Here is an 18,840-nt window from a genome sequence, read left to right on the forward strand (position 1 = left end):
ATTGAAATTTACTTCCTCGTTCTTGTGAGGTAACGACAACTACTCTTTCCAATTCGTTAAACGTATAAGGTATTTTTTCACATTTTTTTAAAAGGTGTTTTTTTTTAAAATAAAATATAAAAGGCCCTTAAATTATCCTAAATTTCACAAGATTGTTTTAAAAGTTTTGTGTATTTAACTGTTAAATTTAGGAAGTCATCTATTGGTATTATTTATGTTAATTTAAATTATGTTTTTTTCTTTTAAGTTTTACAAATATTCGTATTCAAATTTCAATACCTTTTGGCTTCCTTGACAATCGATTAAACCTGACTCGGGTAGTATGCTAAAAACCCCCCAAAAACTTGTGTTAAATTCACAAGGTTTTCCACCCTTTATTGGGACATTGTTATCTTTTCGGTTCTTTCCTTGTCTTTCAAGCTCTACAGGTTTTTGAATGAGACTCCAATGGGTAATCATCCTTGCTTCTACGCTATCTCTTACTCCGTATAAAGGATTCACACTCACAAATAGTCTTAGCACGATAGCACCTAGTTAGTGGTGTAAACAAGGCAGGTTCGACAAGCATGAGATGACACAAGGAGAGCATACTTCCCTCTTGGTGTTGTGGCCTATGTATTTTTATTTTGTTAGCAATGCAAAGTCTGTAATGGTCTATAAAGACCTAAGTGCTTTAATAGTTTGTAGTATGTAGTTTGTAAAACTTTCTCTTATTATGCAAATTAAGCCTATGTCAAAAAAGAAAAAAAATAATACTACAATCGATTAAACCACCAATAAGGTTTTAATTACCAATTGTCGGTTGGTTGGTGATTGAGGCTGAACTTGGTAGAGAAGACTCCGTGTTCGATCCCCCGCAACAACAATTAGGAGGAGATTGAAACCTATTAACTCAAAACTCGTCCCGAATCCGAATTATCCATAAAGGTAAACCGGGTGGTATGCCCAAAAATAAGGTTTTAATTTAAAGAGTTGCGTACAACAGTCACTTTATTAAATTGTTTTAATCGATCACACATTTACACCACTCCATCTATAACTAACAAATAACACCCTTCCTAACCAGTAACTTGAGTTAATGAGCATTTGTTGGTTTGAATGTTTTGAGGATTGACAATTGGCCTTACTCATCAACACATGTCATTCTACATTTGACATTTCTACTGCTCTCTCCATATTTACTAGCGCCACCCACCCAATGAGTGCGTCGAGGCGGATATCGGGCATGCAACAACAAACACATATCAACTAAAAGACAAATAGCTAAAAGACAAAAAAGGAAGTACCATTCATGTAAAAAAAGTACCATTCTAGTACCATTCTGTAAAAAAAAAATACCATTCTGTAAAAAAAAGTACCATTTATGTTTAGAAAAGTACCATTTAATATTTTTTTTGTCCTTTTTCCTATTTTGTCTTATGTTCTGATATGTATTTGGACACACATATCAGATATGTGTTTTTACTTCCTCCCCACCCAATGAATACAACACTTTTAACTTACTTTTACCTCAAAAAAATACTTCGAATTTCATATTCACTTTATCTCAAGTTAACCTAAATTTCAACGGTTTGTCTAATGAATGTCCGTGACACTTTATTAAAATGCATTAATTGAGTAAACAAAAACAAATTCAAATAGAAGACGACAATCAATCAAGTGATTAACTCGGTAAAATACACAACATTATTATTGACATAAAATTACTTTTCCATCACTACAAGCATCGAGAAATCTAAACTCGTGAATGAAATAGAACAACAAATTGAATACTTATAAGTAGACCTAGTAACCTAGTTATTGGATGAGTCAGGTTAGGGTTGGTGTGGGAGTCAAAAGTGGGTCATAATGTAATGAAATGATTAGTTTTACCGGGTTAATAAAGGACGGGTCGCAGGTCATTAGCGGGCCGATAGTGGACGAGTCATGCAAGGAAAAATGAAAAGAATGAGTTGTATGCGAATACAACTGAATATGAAGTATATACATTTTTTTTATATCATAATTATTTTAATTTTCAAAGTTATTGTGTTATAAGTTTGACCGTGTATTGAACTTGTCGAATAAAGACTCTATCTAATAATAAAAACCTATTAAATTGGCCCTAACTCTATGTCCAATTGTCCATTGAGCTACCCTGTCTAATAATGAGTTCTAAATTCTAATCTAATTCTAAGGAGAAACAAACTAACACTTTTTTTTAGGGAAACTAACACTTACTTAAAACTTACTCCCTCCGTTTCAAAATGTTTGTTACGTATTCCTTTAATAGTGTTTCAAAACGTTTGTTACATATAAAATTTTTCTATTTATAAACTTGTTACTATTATTATTTTATGAGCCAACTTTTATTTCTAATTGGTCCAACTTTTCAACTCAATAAATGTCATTCACAATTTGACAAGTTAGCAATCTGTGTGATTTTTAATTATTGGTTCATTTTGATAATAAAATAATCTTATTGGTTGTTTCAATGATTAGTGGATTGAGGTATATTTTTTTTAATAAAAAGATGAAAGAAGATTTGCACTATATTCATAGGGAGTAATAAATGTCAAAATTTGAAAAGATGAAATCAGATTTATAATTGAATCTAGAACATTTAAAATTAAAAAAAAATAAACTTAATTTACGTTAATAAACGTGCCAAATTCCAAAGGTAACAAACATTTTTAAACGGAGGGAGTAATAAATGTACATAAAACACTCGTGAGTAGGTGTGTGCACAAGTTGGTACGGATCAAAAAAATGGATCGGGCTGGACGGACTCAGACCAAACAGTACCGGATTGAAGGCAATCGGTTGTGTCTCCGGGTCGAAAAATATCAATTTTCGGTCTTCGTTTCGATCCGGTCCAAAATTTAATTTTGGACTGAACCGATTTTTCCTTAATATTCTGTAAAATACAATATAAACTATTAAATTTTTTTAATTCCCTCCGTTATTATGTTGTACTCCCTCCGTATTTTTTTAAGAGATACACTTGGTTGTGCAGGGGTCTTAAGAAGAATAAAAGAAGTGGGGTTGGGGTGGATATTTTAATAAATAAGTACATTGGGGACCATGTCCTTTTGAACAAGTGGAGGTGGGGGTGGGGTGGGTGTAGTTGTAAAATTATTTTTTAATTGGATGGTGGGTCATAAAGTGTAGTAGATATATTATTTAATTAGCTGGTGGGGTTGATAAGTTACCAAAAATGGCAAGTGTATCTCTTAAAAAAATACGGCCGGAAAAGACAAGTGTATCTCTTAAAAAAATACGGAGGGAGTAAATATTACTATTATATTGTGATATATTTTATTTTATCTTCAAAAAAAGCCTTAACCAATTGGTTTTTTTATATTTTTTTTTCTTTTTTACTATAATTTTTAGAAAAAATAAAAACATATAGAATAGGTCTACAACCGATTCAAACCGGTCCGGTTCGGGTTTAGGACTGATTTGTCCGATCCGATCCGATCCGATCCGAATCTGATCCAAGCATAATCGGTCCGATCTTCAGATATTGAATTATCAAAATTTTGATTTTCTGTCCAATCCAGATCAATCCGGTCCGGGTTTGAACGGATGAACATCCCCACAACCCTACTTCTTCGTTTTTTCCAAAATCTTTTCTACATGTAAAAATAGTACTGATTTTTTAAAATTTCTTTTTAGTTTCTAACTCCAATAAATAGGCAACGGTAAAAGGAGTAGTACTGTAATAAAATTTTAGGCTCAAGTTCCTATGTCATTAAAATAAATTTTACTCCTCGGTACGACGCAACATGCATAAAAAGATAGCCCTCTCCAATTGCGTGGCATTTCAAAAAATAAATATCTATATACCCAGATTAAAATTTAAAGTTAAAATAAAATTCATTTTTACTCGCAAGTTGACATAAACATCGCAATTATGTCATATATCTAGAGAGGGAAAGTAAATATATCTAGAGAGAGAAAAATAAGTGTACTTTTTTTTGCAAAATGGTGAGAATGTTGGAAGCATGGAAGCATATCAAAGGCCTAGAATGGCGGCAACCATTTCCTCTCTAATCTTCTCTATTTATTAAATCCCTTTTTTCTTACAAAAAACCCAATTTCTCAAACACTCAGAAAAAAAATCCTAAACAATTTTCATTCTTCTATAAAAGAAATTTCCTAGTTTCCTTTTATAGAAACTAAAAAAACAGGGAATTTTTTTTCCAACAAGAAAAAAAATAACAATCTGGTTATAGTATTTACTTTTCTATCTTTAAAAGCATGAAGAATAATACTGAAAATGGTAATGAGAGTGGAGTTTCAAGGAAGAAATTCCAAGAAAATGAACAAGTTGTTGTAGTGGAGTTGGGTCTGAAACTGCATCAGCAGCAACAGCAAGATCAGGACCGTTCATTTCTGTACAATGAAACAAGAAGATCTGATCATCATGATCATGATTATGATTATCATCACAGTGATGAAAACAGTGGGCCCAGATGTAATGTGTACAACAACAATCTGATGATGATGAGTCCACATATATACAGTTGTAGTCCTGTTGTAGCTGATAATTCCCCTTCCTCTGTTCATTCTTCTTCTACAACTACAACTTCAACTTCAACTGCTGCTGGTTTTGTAAGAGGTTTGCAGCCTTTGGATGTTTCTTCTTCATATTACAACACTTCTTCTCCTGCAATTGCAAATCCTTTCTTCAGAAACTCAGGTATTTTTACTTTTTTACCCCTTCTCCCCCCACTCTCATTTTTAATAATTCATAGGAAAAATGACAACACATTTTTAATATTGTTGACTTTATTGTTATTTTTCTGGTAAAAAGATCAGAACTTTAGAATGTTTTTCTGGGTAACTAGTACTTGAAACAGAGAAGTTCTTTGTTACTAGTACTTAAAACAGAGTAATTTTGGGTAATTAGTGCTTGAAACAGTGCAAGATCTATTTTTTAATTATTTTCTTTTCTATAGATTAGATTTTTATCATCTATTTAAACTCAATTTTATATTCTAATCTTGTTTTTTACTGTCTTGATTATAAAAACGAAAACTTTACAACGTTGTCTGCTCCCAAATATCTAGAAAATATCATTAAAAAAACAGAGCAATTCTACCTAAAACAGAGCAATTTTGGGTAATTAGTAACATCAAACAGAGCAAGATCCAATTTTTAAATTGTTTTCACTTCTCAAGATCAAAATCTATTTTCTATTCTAAACTACACTTTTTACTGTTTTGAATATAAAAATGAAAACTTTACAACATTATCTTCTCTCAAATATCAAGAAAATTGTACTTAAAAACAGAGCACTTCATACCCATTTTTGGTACATCATTTTTGTCTTTTTATCTATAATTTTTGTTTAAAATTTAGGGGTAATGGATGAAACAGGTGGTATGGCTACAGCAGCAATGGGGTTTCCATTTACAGCAGCACAGTGGAAAGAATTGGAGAGACAAGCAATGATTTACAAGTACATGATGGCATCTCTTCCTGTTCCTCCTGATCTTCTCTATTCCTCATTTCCCACTCATTTATCTCCTCCTTCCACTTTTACCCCTGCCTCCTATTGTATGTCACTCACTCCATTCTCCCCCCTTTTTATTTTTTATTGCATGTACATTGATTATCTCATTATCCCCAAAATCACATAAAGAGGTCAACTTCAATGTGATTTATAAGATCTTAGTGTTGTACTAACTTGGGCATGTTCTTTTTATGTTTTGGAATTGGTGGAAGGGCAGTTATGGGAAAGTATGGGGGTGGACTTAGCATGAGATGGGGTGGAAATAGTAAAGATGCAGAGCCAGGGAGGTGTAGAAGAACAGATGGGAAGAAATGGAGGTGCTCAAGGGATGTGGCGCCTAACCAAAAGTACTGTGAGCGTCACATGCATAGAGGACGTCCCCGTTCAAGAAAGCATGTGGAACAACAACTTCAACAACAACAACAACAACAACAACAACAACAACATTCTCTCTCCAGTTTTTCTAACAACAATAAACAAAAAGACAATGTTACCCCTACCAAGAAGACTCGATTGAGTGATGATGTCTCCTCTCTAAACCCACCTCAATGTGTTGGATCATCATCTAAAGTTTCAGTCTTTGATCATCCCTTGGTTTCTCCTGCTAACCCTTTTGAGGATTCCAGGTGGGGTTTTCTTAATCATGTTTGCTTTTGTCTAATTAGTGTAATATTGATGGGGTTTTGTCCTTTTGAGTGTTAATTATGTTGAATTTTATGTCTGGTTTTAGGAATTTGGGTTGGAATGATGAACAACAATGGAGTCAATTGGTGCACACAAACATGAATTCTTCTGTTTTTCAGCAACAATTTGAAGGGGAGCCCTTGAGTTTGAACTCCCATACTGGTTACAATCATAAATCTGGTGAAATGGGCTTGTTAGAAAGGCCTTTAATTGATGCTTGGTCAATGGGTGTAGCAGGAAATAATGAAAACAATGGTAGGGATTCATCCTCAAATAATGGAGGTAATTCCAATGTTATTGATGAGGAGATGTGTCAAATCCACATGGGCCTTGGGCTTATTGACTCATGGGTTTCTACTTCCACCACACCCGGTGGGCCGTTGGCCGAAGTTCTGAGACCCGGTAATCTGACAATGTCTGATGTCAGTGAGGTTGAGTTTATCACTCCACCGGCGACTGCAGTCTCGTCGCCTTCCGGTGTTCTTCAGAAAACTCTTGCTTCATTTTCTGATAGCAGTGAGAACAATAGCCCTACTACTACTACATGCCATAACTCGAAGGCGAACTCTGATATGCCATTCCACTGGTTGAACTAGTATGCTTGTTTTTTTTTCTCTTGAAGTTAGTTGTTTGAAGCTTCAAAGAGAGTTTAGTAGATGAGGGGTGATCCAGGATTAGTTGGATGTTTCCTGCAACTAATCAGCTGGAAATTTTGTATGCTTTTTTAAATTTAATTTGTTCTTGAATGTTTTTTGATGTGTATGAATTCCAACTTGTGTAGAACTTGGGAGTTTGGTGGCAGAAAGAGTGCAAATGATGTGAATTATGATTTATGCCCTGTTATTTTACTGTAAAATGTCAGAAAAACTCCTGAATCTCTAGAATAAAACATGATTTCTGCATCATTACATGATGCTTCTAAAACTTCAATGAGTTCTACTAGATTAAACACACTTCTATAAGAATTACTGTTAGAGATTTCATAGTCCAATGTCAGTCATCTCTGCATCCTTGGAGTATTTCTGCAAGATGGCGAAGCTACCTCTTCCGAAGAACCAAAAAACAACCGCCTTTTTGGAATTCCTATCCACTCTCTTTCGGGTGTGGAAGGTCTTTCTTCTCTAGGCACACTATGTGACCTGATTCGAGCCTTAGCAGATGCCGTGTCTGCCATGTAACTCGGCACTGCAGTGTTGTTTCTGTAAGAGCAACTCAATCGCGGTGTCTGAGACTTTGAGTAGAGTGGTGCCTCTTGTCTCGGGCAACGCGGGCTTGCAGAATGAACTTGTAGATGTTTTAGCCCAGGTTGGTACAGTTTGATGGGTGTTTGGAGAGATGAGTAGGAACTTTCCTCTTCTCTGAGTTTCAGAAAATTTGACATTAACCTGTGACTTGCATTGTCTGCTTGAAGTACTTTGATGGGGTTTCTTTGGTCACAAGAATATCTTCTTGGTCTTTCCCACTGAGTTTCTTCCCTCCAGTTCAAGTCACCATCTGACTTTTCTGATTCTTCCATGTGGGATTTCCATATCTGCCCATGGAACAAACATGAACACATATTAACTGATTAATGAGTATCATATTGTCTCAGTATTAGGGGTGAACAAAAAGTCAGGGTACCCTGAATCGGAATTGAAATCTGTTGTGCAGGTTCCGGTAACAAATTTGGGAACCTGTTGCAACAGGTTGCGGTTCTCAATTTTTTTGGAACGGGTACTTTGTTGGGTACCCTTTACACACTAATTCTAACATGAAGTACCCAAATAAGGAACCGGGCTATATAAAAATGCTTCATATGCCCAAAATATAAAATAATCCAAGCTCATTTTTAGAAAATATAAATATAGAATTACAACTAAAGCCCAAACTATAAAATAATCAAAGCCCAAACCATAATGTAGATAGTTTTTAAATAAAATTTTAAAATGACAGGTACCCTGAGTCTAAACCTGTTGCAAAGGTTCAGGTTTTTATTTTCAGGAACATGTTGCAACACGTTACACGTTCCGATTACGGTTCCCATTTTCAGGAACCTGTTGCAACAGGTTTTAACAGGGCACCTTGTTGTTCTCCTACTTAGTATCGAAAAAGAAAACAAAAAAGGCGAAGAAAAGGAGTCGTTTCCTTCAAGTACAAGCAATGTAGTAGTTTGATCAACAAGATTCTAAACATGTTTCTGTTTGCATCTTTAAACTAAAGCATAAAGAGCAGCATTAGTAAATTGTTGATGCAGGAAAACAATTTATAACAGAGAAAGAGTAGGAGAACCTTGTCAGAGAAGGCGTAAGCAAGATCCCTTTCAGATTTCCAACCAGCTTCCTGGGTGATTCCAAGCAAGGAAGTCGAATCGATTTCTCTTTCAACACTCTGAAATTCATCCCAATCTTCATATTTTGACTGCATTGCAGCATACAGGGTTAGCTAAATTCAGAACAACCCTGTAAGTAACATAAAAGTTGGATACTGAAACTGGTTAAATTTGCTGCAGATTTTCTCAAACTTACCAGGGGAATTTTGTCAGTGAAAGAAGTGGAACTGAGGCTGCCTTCGCGTGAGACTGACAGTCTTCGACGTTGATCACAAACTCGAGCTTGAACCCGGACAAGAGCTTGCATTCGCGTCAGAGCTAATGTTGTTCTCTTCCTTACATTGTGACCTCTTACTAATGCTTGCAGCTTTACCAGCCCTTTCAGTGCAGTTAGCGCGCGTCTTGCCTAGCAGGATTCACATATGACACAAGTTAGTTCACATTGTAAACTAGCTTTCAAAAAATAATAAAAAGGTATTAATAAGGTTGAAAAGGTAGTTAGATTAGAAACCTATACATGGTTTGTGATTTTCTACATCTTACATTCTATCAAAATTCATAACAATAAGAAGTTATGCTCACAACGCGTTATCAAAATCCATATACACGAATACACACACTTCTAATTTTCTAGAGCCATTCTTACAGAAAGAGCAACAATAGTTAGAGTTGCATAAGTAGAAAACACAAGAAAATCAGCTCCAAAACTGTTATAATGAGTAAAAAAAACAGCTTTTTATCAGTAAAAACCAATATCAATATCAGCTCTGTTAAAACAAGTGAAGAGACAGGGATTAGTACTAATCCTGTTAGTGCCAGTAGATGCTGCATTAATCTTTAAGCTATGAACCTAGCTAGCTAGTAGCTACACAAATTTTCTGTTCTTAGCCATGACACAAATTAATGTCAGAAAAGCGAGTAAGTTCTAGTTCTGCTGAAACACTGAATCAGTTATTCTATTGTTTAAACTACACAAAACACCTTAATTTTGGTTCAAATACACAAAATAACACCAATACAGACTAATAATGACACCACAAAATTCCCACAATATTCAAGATTTTGTAGGAGGAATGAAGTTTCTAGATTATGATTTCAGCTTTTGCATGCAACCTAAGAAGCTCAATTACTACATATAGATACACTACAGAAGAACAAAGAGTTAGTAAGGGGGAATTAGAGGGCCCCAAGTAACCTACCAGATATCCTCTGAATGCTTTCTGAATGACAACAACAGCTTGATTTTCTTTAACCAAAATGCATGGCCTAGTCATCCTGATAAACTCAACTGCCGCCTGAGCTGTCGCGACAGCCGCCTCAGCCGCTGCAGCAGTTGCTATCGCCACCTCAATAGCATTCCTCTTTTCCTCCTCCCCCACCAATTTTGGTGGTCCAACACCACCATTTTCAGTTCCATGACACTTAATATTAGTAGCTTTTGTCCCTTGATTTTGTTCCTTGGTGTTTAAGGCTGGTTTTCCGAAAAGCCACCTTCTCTTCCCTCTTCTCTGCAACATCACATAAAAAACCCAACAAATATTATAAAAATCAGATCAAAACTGCAAAACAAACCACAAGAAATGATGTTGTGAATGAAAATATATGATCACCTTTTCTTGTTCTTGTTGTTCAAGATCTTCACTTCTACAACTTCTCTTATCACTATTCTGCTTATCCTTGCTAGGAGACCTAAACGCCTTCTTCACCGCGCTTAGCCACGAAGAACTTCCTCCATTGTTCTTCCCCATTTTTAGTACATAGGTTTATGTTTTAGTAGCATACAATATATATTTGCTTTGGATGCTTTTAATTGGGTACAAAGAATTAAAGAAGAGAGTTCAGAAAAATTGTCCTAGTACAGAATTGAAGGGTGGTATCTGAAATGTCATTGTAAACTAAAAATAGGATGCAGGTTGGTGGTGGTGGTACTTGCAATATGAATGTAAATATGCTTACTGTGTGTTTTAAACAACTTCTGCAAAACAAAAAAGTGCACAAGTTCTTCTGTCGGGTATTTGCTGCAAAAGGAAATAAAACAATTAAAGATTTGAACTTTGAAATACAGTAAGGTCCACTAAGAAGAGAGTACAAAGCTAAGCTAGTACTCCGTAGTTTATGTGCATAAAAAGTCACAATTGCGACAATTTTATTTAAGGACGGAGGGAGTACATATACAAGATCGTGTTGAGATCTTGAACTATGGATCACTACGTACGGATGCAAATCATAGATTTGTAAACATCTTACCAGTTTGTTCAATAATTTTGTTGCATTTCTATGATAGTTTGGGGCCTAGACTTTCAGTAATATTATCCATGCATAAGGAAGAAAAGAAATGCACTTGTACAAATCGAAAATTTTGTACGGAGTAGCACAAGAATGTTTTAGTACAGTCTACTACACAAAAGAAATGTGATCGAAGTAAATCATAATATAAGCTTGTAATCTCATATAACAACACACTTTTGCCTGCATCTTACAGTTAAGTGTTACACTTTACCCTTACATTAATACACTCCCTTATGATCCAAATGCCACTTTATTTTCCTACTTCTTCCAAACCATTATATTGTGTTTCCTTAATTCCATTCACAAATATAAATATTAGTCCTCATTTTTTTTTATTTTTGTGTAAAGGTTTTCAAGAACGGAGGAAGTATATATCACCCTTTCAGTATGGAATTTCTTGTAATTATTAGTAGGAATTATGGGTAAATCAGCCTAGCTACATACGCAAGTCTCATCCCCAAGAACCACGTACAATTTTATTTTATTTTATTTTACATAGGCTTAATTTGCATAAAAATAAGGTTCAGAAATTACAACAACGAGCTTACGTAACACACTAAAAACAAAACTACTTAACGCTAAAGTTCTTCTCAGTTGGCCCCCTGATTGTTGACTTGACTACCGAGCAAATAGCACACCAAAGCCATTTTTGTTGATTTCCTTGTAGTTCTTGAACCTTGTAGTAGTGAATTAGTGAGACAAATGGTTGTTTGTTTGAAAAGCAAAAAATATCATTATCCCTGGTAATGGTAAATAAAGAAACTATAAAAAAAAAAACTAAAGAAATGATTTAATGAGAGTTAAAGGTACCTCGAGACAATTGAAGTGTGTGTGTATAAAGAAAGAAAAGAAAAAGAGGAAGAGAGAGAGGGAATAAGCTTAATTTGCTTTAACTTCCTTTCTCTAAAGTAGTTCAGTCCAGTTACTAAGGTCCTGATAAACTCTCATGGTTTCACCTTTCACGTGTTGTTTTATTACAGTATTTTTACTGTAATATCGAATGGTACGTACTTGCTGCTTGTTATTAGTAACTTAGTACTAAGTAGGAATATTTTCAAAAGTCGAAACTCTCGCCTCCAGGGCCACTGTCCGGTCTCTCGAGCATCGTAAAGGAAATAAAGTTGTGACATTTGCAATTGGTCAGTTTATAAGGAGTTGTGTTTCTCACGGAATTTGAACCCTGCTAAACATGTCATACATTATTGGTCAGTTTACAAAGAGTTGTGTTTTTCACGGGATTTGAACCCTAAGCACGTCATATATTTTCGGACTTGGCCCATTTACTTCACCAAATGAGCTATGCGTTGGATGAGTGTTAGTAGGAGTACTTACTAGAACTAAGAACCAACAGTAAAGGACAATGATTTGAGCTTGCAGCAGGATTCAAGTACCCCTTTTGGTTAGTGGAATTGTGCTTAATTTTGTCCTTATGTTGATAGTTAGTTTAGGAAGTGAGATGCTGTACTACTGCGATACTCAGATTACTATTATTGCTCCTGGTGTTCTGTTGTAGACACCTCATGTTAAATGATACGGAAGTACTCGTAATCGAATTTAATTGTTGTGTTATTGTGCTCTCTCACTGGTGTACCAAAATTCATTTTTGTTGTCATAAAAACATTGAATTATACACAAGTCCTTACAAAAGAACAGATTGGTCACATATAAGCCCAATAAGTTCTATTCTAGAATTGATTGGTGATAATAGGTGGAGTAGTCCATCAATCTTACTTCGTATATATTTGTCTTATTTTTTTTAATGGGAAATAAGTAAATAACTAATGTAATAGTCACACGTGGATAACTGTCTCACTATGTTGTGCCGAAATCACTTATCCTATACTAATTTGTGAAGTTCCATTCGAGGAGTAATAAACTTTGCCATACAAATCAAATGTCACATGAAGTACTCCCTCCGTCCCGGAATACTTGACCTGTTTTCCTTATCGGACCGTCCCTTAATACTTGACCTGTTTCTAAAAATGGAAATATTCTAACAATATTATATTATTTCTCACTCCACCCCTATTAACCCACCTACCCCCTACTCCATACAAAAAATAATTAAAAATTCAACCCATACTCTCCACCAACCTCACCTCTTAACCCACCTCTCACTAACTACATTAAAATAATACCCCACTATCAACTACTACCTATTAAATTAAATAAGTCAATTCAAGTTCCTTAAACTCTGTGCCGGTCAAACCGGGTCGAGTATTGCGGGACGGAGGGAGTAACTAGGTTGGGCATGTGACGGGCCAACACACGGGTTGTTATTTCAACATAAAATTGGCTCAAATAGAGTGCGAGAGGCTATCGATGGGCCATTCTCCATTTTTTTTTTTTGAGATTTGGCACGAGTCCGACAGAAATCCCCAATACACTTACTTTTAACCAACTTACAAATACGCTTAAAATTAGTAAGGGGTTTGATTGCCCAAACACGTGAGATCAGTCATACATGAGCCTCATTTATTAAAAGACAGACAAAAGCATGGTACAACTCATTTTTCCTTGACCCATTCTAAGTACAATATGGCAAGATATACATGGGCCTATACGTCCCAACAAAAGATGGCTGTGGGCCGGACCGGCCCGAAGCCCGACCCGACACGAAAATAGCCCGGCCCGACACAAGCACGAAAAAAGCACGGTTCGGCACAAGCACGAAGTCATGGGTCGTGGGCCGGGTCTGGGTCAAAGCACGACAAGGCACGACACGACTCGACCCGACACGACAAAACACGCTAAATTTAGTAAAAGTAGCCTAAGCACGACGGGCCGACATGGCCAGCACGAAAGCCCGTGGGCTTGGGCCCTGTTTTTAACTTTTCGGCCCGGCACGAAACAACATGGGCCCCGTAACCCGACCTGACCCACAACCATCTTTAGTCCCAGCACGTGCCCACCTCTGGTTAATTTTTTTTTTTTTTTTTTGGTGTAGAGAGAGGCACAACGTGCAAGATAAACGAGACTCGATTCCAAATTTTGTACACCATTCCCACAAGACTTTACCAACTAAATTACTTGACATCTATCTAACTCTAATTAATTGATCTGTAAATAAGATGATCTGTAAATAAGATGTTTCTTTGTAATAATACAAAGTGAAGCCAAAATACAACGTTCGACGTGTATCGCAAAATCAAGAGGCTTCCCGAATAAAAGAGACAGAACTAGCTAGAACCCAGAAAACGACACCGTAAAACATCACAACCTAGAAACTTCATAGTTGCACTCAATCCTTCACGATTTCTCCCAACCAAAACACATTTCTTCCTTCTTTCAATATATAAACCCACTTCACTCTTCTAGTCTTCTCACTTTCGTACATAAAAGATTAATTAGACAAATCAACAATTACTTGGAAATTTGATCTTATTTTAAAAGAAAGTTAATTTTTTGTAAGGGAAAAAAATGGCAAGCAAAGGTATGGTATGCAATGCTTCAACTGCACCACTAGTTTCAAGCAGGAGTTTTAGCAAACTAGTTGGTCTAAGGCCGTGTTCTGTGGCTTTTCCGGTACCGAAAAAGCCGTCTTTGGGATCACGATTAGTCGTAAAAGCTCAACAAGCAGGCGGTGCAGAGAATAAAGAAGGTGGTCATCAAGTTGATGTACAGCTTCAAAAGAGTAACAACTCTAACCGCAACCAGTCCGCCGCTGTTGAACGCCGCCCTCGAAGGCTCGCTGTCGATATCTCTCCTTTTGGTAAGTTCAATTAAATGTACCATTAGTCATTATCAAATTCTTTCATATGAGACGTATTTGCACGCAGCATGTTTCAGTTATGGGTTTGTAACAAATGTTAGCAAGTGAATAACAATAAAACAACCATTATACTAAAATGAAGGCTTAGTTTTGGGTTGTTTTTGAACAAATGAGTAAATGACCATTATTTACATTTTGACTTTTGACTTGGTTGGCATTTTATTTTAATTAGAAAATATAATCACGTAGAATCATAATTAACATAGTTAGGTACTTAGGTCTTAATTAGTGTGTAGTTTATTAGTATACTTCATGGGTTCTATTTTATTTATAACTAGTTTTTAGGCTTGGGCGATGCCTTGGGTTACTACATTAATAAAATTTACGTTTACTTATATATATATTTTTGTAATGATAACATAAAGAATGCAATAGCTTAGTGGTAAAAGCTTTATTGTTTAAACTCAAGGTCATGAGTTCAAACCTTACACAAATCATATTTGCCATTTTTTTTATGTAGATGAATATTACATGGAGAGAACGACCCATAAGCAGAGCGTCACGTGTCACGTATACTTTCTTGTAAACGCCTTTTAATATATAGTATAGATGTTTTGACTTATATGCACATCTTTGATTGTTTATATCTTTAATTATTTAAATAAAAATTGAAAAAAATGATATTGTAAAAGTATAAATTGATGAATTTAATAAGTTTTACTCGATTATATTTTAATTTATGAATAATATAGATGTCAAAATATTGCAACTAATAAAGAATGACGGACGTGATTTTTTTTAAAAAAGAATCATTTTTGCTTACTGATACGGGGATCTTTTATCAAAATGACTACTTTTACAATTTTATTTACCAAATAGCTATTTTTGAATTCTATTTCCCAAATTAGCTACTATTTATTTTCCAAAACGACTAATTTGACTTTAAGACAATAAATAAATAAATAATGAATCGGTTTGAGTTTTTTTTTTTTAGTAGTGAACCGCTTTGGGTGTTTTTAATAATGAACCGGTTTTATTTGATTTGGTTTTTTTTTAAGACTAAAAAACGAGTAATTTTTGCTACTAAAATCAAACCAAACCATTTAACAAACATTCATTCTATTTCCCCTCTTTTTGCTATTTATTTTATATACCAAAATAGCTACTTTTAGACAAAGCATACTCAAATAAAATCAACTCAAAACATAAATTACAAACTAAAGAATAATTACTTTATTTTAAAGAAAATAACTTGTATTATACTTAGAATAAAGGACCATGCAAACATAAACATTGATCCAATCGCACACATATCATAATAAGCCCTTAGTTTTAGGCAAAACAAAAAAATACTACGGTATGCAACTAAGTTTTATTGTCTTACACAATAAACCAACCCAAAGTGTAGAAAATAAAGGAAAAAACATATCTGAGGCTTACAACCTCGTAAGCTAAAATCTCTCTTATAATAGACGTTAACCCTCAATCAAAGTATACAATTCTCAAATTTTCTCAACCCAAAGAAATTTCTGATTTCTTATTAGAATTGAAACCAAAGTTCCATAAAATTGAATATAATTAAATATAATATGCATGAATAATAAGCTTTAAATATTCAAAGAGAAAGAAAATTACATATTTTTATCAATTTTTCTATTGGAATCTTCAATCGAAAAATATTAGGGTTTATGAATGTCGATGGTTAATTGGAAAAATAGAAATAGTCGTTTGAAAAATGGAAAAATAGAAATATTAAAAAAACCCAAACCGGTTCACTACTAAAAATAACTCAAACCGGGTCATTGTTTTTTTTTTTCTTTTTTTTTGCCTCAAAGTCAAAATAGTCGTTTTGATAAATAAATAGTAGCTAGTTTGGGAAATAGCATTCAAAAGTAACTATTTTGATAAATAAAATTGTAAAAGTAGTTAATTTGATAAAAGATCCATGATATTGCTAAACTGCTAAAGTTGCATTAATAGGTGTGATTAAAGAATACAACAACTAGAAAGAAATAGAATACAAAAGCGATTTTCATTTCCTTTCCTTTATTTTATTTTATAATAAAAAAGTGCACTTTAATTTGCTGAATAAAATCACATAGAACAGAGGAAAACAGGGGAAACAGAGGATATACTCAAAATGGTTAAACATTTTAATGCTTAAATGCATGGTACTTGAACTTTGCAGGGCTTAACGACTCATTCTCACCAATGAGATCAATGCGCCAAATATTGGACACAATGGACCGCCTCTTCGAAGACACCTTAACAATGCCAGGAAGAATCGGCGAAATGCGATCCCCATGGGACGTAATGGAGGACGATAACGAGTACAAGATGAGGTTCGATATGCCGGGACTCGACAAAGAGGACGTCAAAGTATCGGTCGAGGATAAAATGCTTGTAATCAAAGGAGAACATAAGAAGGAAGAAGGAGGTAACGATACATGGGGTAAAAGAAGCTATAGCTCGTATGATACTAGACTTCAATTGCCTGATAATTGTGAGATGGATCAGATTAAGGCTGAGCTTAAAAATGGTGTTCTTAATATCTCGATTCCTAAGGCTACGGTTGAACGCAAGGTTGTCGATGTACAAATTCAGTGAGATAATTGTCTTTCATAGTTGAATGGTTATGTTCTAATTGAAGGGAGCCTAAGTTTAAGATTGGAAAGAAGCTCGTAAAACATTGTATTATGTAACTAATGTAAGAATGTATACATCATCTATTGTGTAACCGAGTGTATTTAGCTCTAGCACATGTGTTTGTTCACATATTTTGTATGTGAATCTATGAACCTTGTTTAGTGAAAGATCGAAAAAAAAGTGTAATTACACAATTAAGGCTCTGTTATGTTCGACTTATTTTGACTTATTTCAAACAAAATAAGTTCAGAAAATTTCAGATAAATTCAGATAATATAAATTCTGCTAAAAATAAGTTATTTCATATGTTTTTACACACAAATAAGTTTATTTCAGACAAAATAAGTTTTAAGTAAAATAAGTTCAGATAAGTTCATTAATATAAGTTCTACAAAAATAAGTTTTTTCAGGCATTTTCACACAAAAATCAGTTTATTTCAAACAAAATAAGCTTTTTTCAGATAAAATAAGTTCAGATAATATAAGTTTAGTCAAAATAAGTCCAATAGAATGGAGCCTAAGTTTAAGAAGAATTATACTAATTGATACGGAGTATAAATTAGAAGGTATTTTCAGGATTAAATAATACAATTTCTCAAGTATTACTATGACACCGGGCCGGCCCAGCCCGAGGGATGGTGTGGTCCAGCACGAAAAAGTAAAACTAGGTATGAGTATGGAAAAATCACGGCCCGACATGAGTACTAAGTCGTGGGTTGGCCTTAGGCCGCATATTTTTGAGAAAAACACGATTAAACATGTTAAATTGATAAAATAATGACGATATGGCCCGGCCTAGCACACGAGCACGAGGCTTCAGCGGTGTTTGTGCTACAATTTTGAAACTTTTGGTACAACATGACCCGACATTATTTCAATTTTCATCCTATTCAATAAGAGTTAGAAGTATAATTTTGCGAAAGGGCAAGTTCGTTATGAAACAACTTCGACCTTGGCGCCAACAAAGTGCCGCCACAAGTATGCGACCCTCCTAATGTTACCATTACAAGCAGACCTGTCAAAAATCGACCCGACCCGAAAACCGATCCGAACCCGATCCGAAAATACTGGGTCATGAATAAGATTTTGTGACCCGTAACCCGATTTTATCCGAACCCGAGCAACCCGAAAAGTAATGGGTCAAAACCCGACCGAACCCGTTTTGGACCCGATCGATTGAAAATCATTGTATTTATACTAAAAAATGAGATTATGAGATAATTTAAGCATAATAAACACGTTGTTTTTACTATTGTTGTGTGTAGTATGATTTTAAATTGAATTATACGTCATTTTATGGTTGAATTTGACTAAATATAAATTTGTGTAGGAAAATTTGTTAATTTCTGCTCATATTTTATATATTTATCACCTAAATTAATGAAAATATAATGTGCGTTTTAAAATCTCTCAACCCGTTGGGTCGACCCGAACCCGAAAGTTCTGGGTCATGAACAAGCATTTATAAACCCGAACCCGAAAATAATTTTTTACATCCCGACCCGACCAACCCGTTTGACAGGTCTAATTACAAGTGATGATATACTCCTTTCTCAGTCGAAAACTCCTATTTCCCTGGCCAATCCCTCCTCACCACGGAGAATGACAACCTCCCCTCGGATTTACTCAAGAATCAAAAGACGTATTGAAGCTTTGAAGAACATACGTCCATCGATCTACTGCTAACAACTCTTTGTGTTG

General features: G+C 34.8%; 3 protein-coding genes across 3 annotated transcripts; 2 read left to right on the forward strand and 1 right to left on the reverse strand.

The window, feature by feature from the left end:
- The first annotated feature begins 3,887 nt into the window (after positions 1–3,887).
- LOC110797355 (growth-regulating factor 7) lies at positions 3,888–7,017 on the forward strand. The gene is made up of 4 exons (XM_022002465.2): positions 3,888–4,684; positions 5,365–5,544; positions 5,718–6,126; positions 6,231–7,017. Exons 1-4 carry the CDS (start codon positions 4,243–4,245, stop codon positions 6,778–6,780), a joined length of 1,581 nt encoding a protein of 526 aa, XP_021858157.2. The 5' UTR covers positions 3,888–4,242; the 3' UTR covers positions 6,781–7,017.
- Positions 7,018–7,021: 4 nt separating this feature from the next.
- LOC110797365 (protein IQ-DOMAIN 17) lies at positions 7,022–10,503 on the reverse strand. Its single transcript, XM_022002477.2, has 5 exons — positions 10,103–10,503; positions 9,692–10,000; positions 8,689–8,898; positions 8,453–8,581; positions 7,022–7,715 (listed from the first exon to the last, which is right to left on the reverse strand). Exons 1-5 carry the CDS (start codon positions 10,238–10,240, stop codon positions 7,182–7,184), a joined length of 1,320 nt encoding a protein of 439 aa, XP_021858169.1. The 5' UTR covers positions 10,241–10,503; the 3' UTR covers positions 7,022–7,181.
- Positions 10,504–14,062: 3,559 nt separating this feature from the next.
- On the forward strand, positions 14,063–17,356 carry LOC110796551 (small heat shock protein, chloroplastic). Its single transcript, XM_022001614.2, has 2 exons — positions 14,063–14,493; positions 16,682–17,356. Exons 1-2 carry the CDS (start codon positions 14,202–14,204, stop codon positions 17,098–17,100), a joined length of 711 nt encoding a protein of 236 aa, XP_021857306.2. The 5' UTR covers positions 14,063–14,201; the 3' UTR covers positions 17,101–17,356.
- Positions 17,357–18,840: the final 1,484 nt, after the last annotated feature.

The sequence above is a fragment of the Spinacia oleracea genome, chromosome 3 (assembly GCF_020520425.1).
Source record: "Spinacia oleracea cultivar Varoflay chromosome 3, BTI_SOV_V1, whole genome shotgun sequence".
NCBI lineage: Eukaryota > Viridiplantae > Streptophyta > Magnoliopsida > Caryophyllales > Amaranthaceae > Spinacia > Spinacia oleracea.

What these genes read in the sequence shown, in the direction of transcription:
- LOC110797355 (XM_022002465.2), top strand. Translation starts at nt 4,243, where the DNA reads ATGAAGAATAATACTGAAAATGGTAATGAGAGTGGAGTTTCAAGGAAG. An exon ending in TCCTTTCTTCAGAAACTCAG is followed by an intron (nt 4,685 to 5,364) that starts GTATTTTTACTT and finishes TGGATGAAACAG; the next exon opens with GTGGTATGGCTACAGCAGCA. An exon ending in AACCCTTTTGAGGATTCCAG is followed by an intron (nt 6,127 to 6,230) that starts GTGGGGTTTTCT and finishes GTCTGGTTTTAG; the next exon opens with GAATTTGGGTTGGAATGATG.
- LOC110797365 (XM_022002477.2), bottom strand. Translation starts at nt 10,240, where the DNA reads ATGGGGAAGAACAATGGAGGAAGTTCTTCGTGGCTAAGCGCGGTGAAG. An exon ending in AACAACAAGAACAAGAAAAG is followed by an intron (nt 10,001 to 10,102) that starts GTGATCATATAT and finishes GTGATGTTGCAG; the next exon opens with AGAAGAGGGAAGAGAAGGTG. An exon ending in AAGCATTCAGAGGATATCTG is followed by an intron (nt 8,899 to 9,691) that starts GTAGGTTACTTG and finishes GAATCCTGCTAG; the next exon opens with GCAAGACGCGCGCTAACTGC.
- LOC110796551 (XM_022001614.2), top strand. Translation starts at nt 14,202, where the DNA reads ATGGCAAGCAAAGGTATGGTATGCAATGCTTCAACTGCACCACTAGTT. An exon ending in TGTCGATATCTCTCCTTTTG is followed by an intron (nt 14,494 to 16,681) that starts GTAAGTTCAATT and finishes TGAACTTTGCAG; the next exon opens with GGCTTAACGACTCATTCTCA.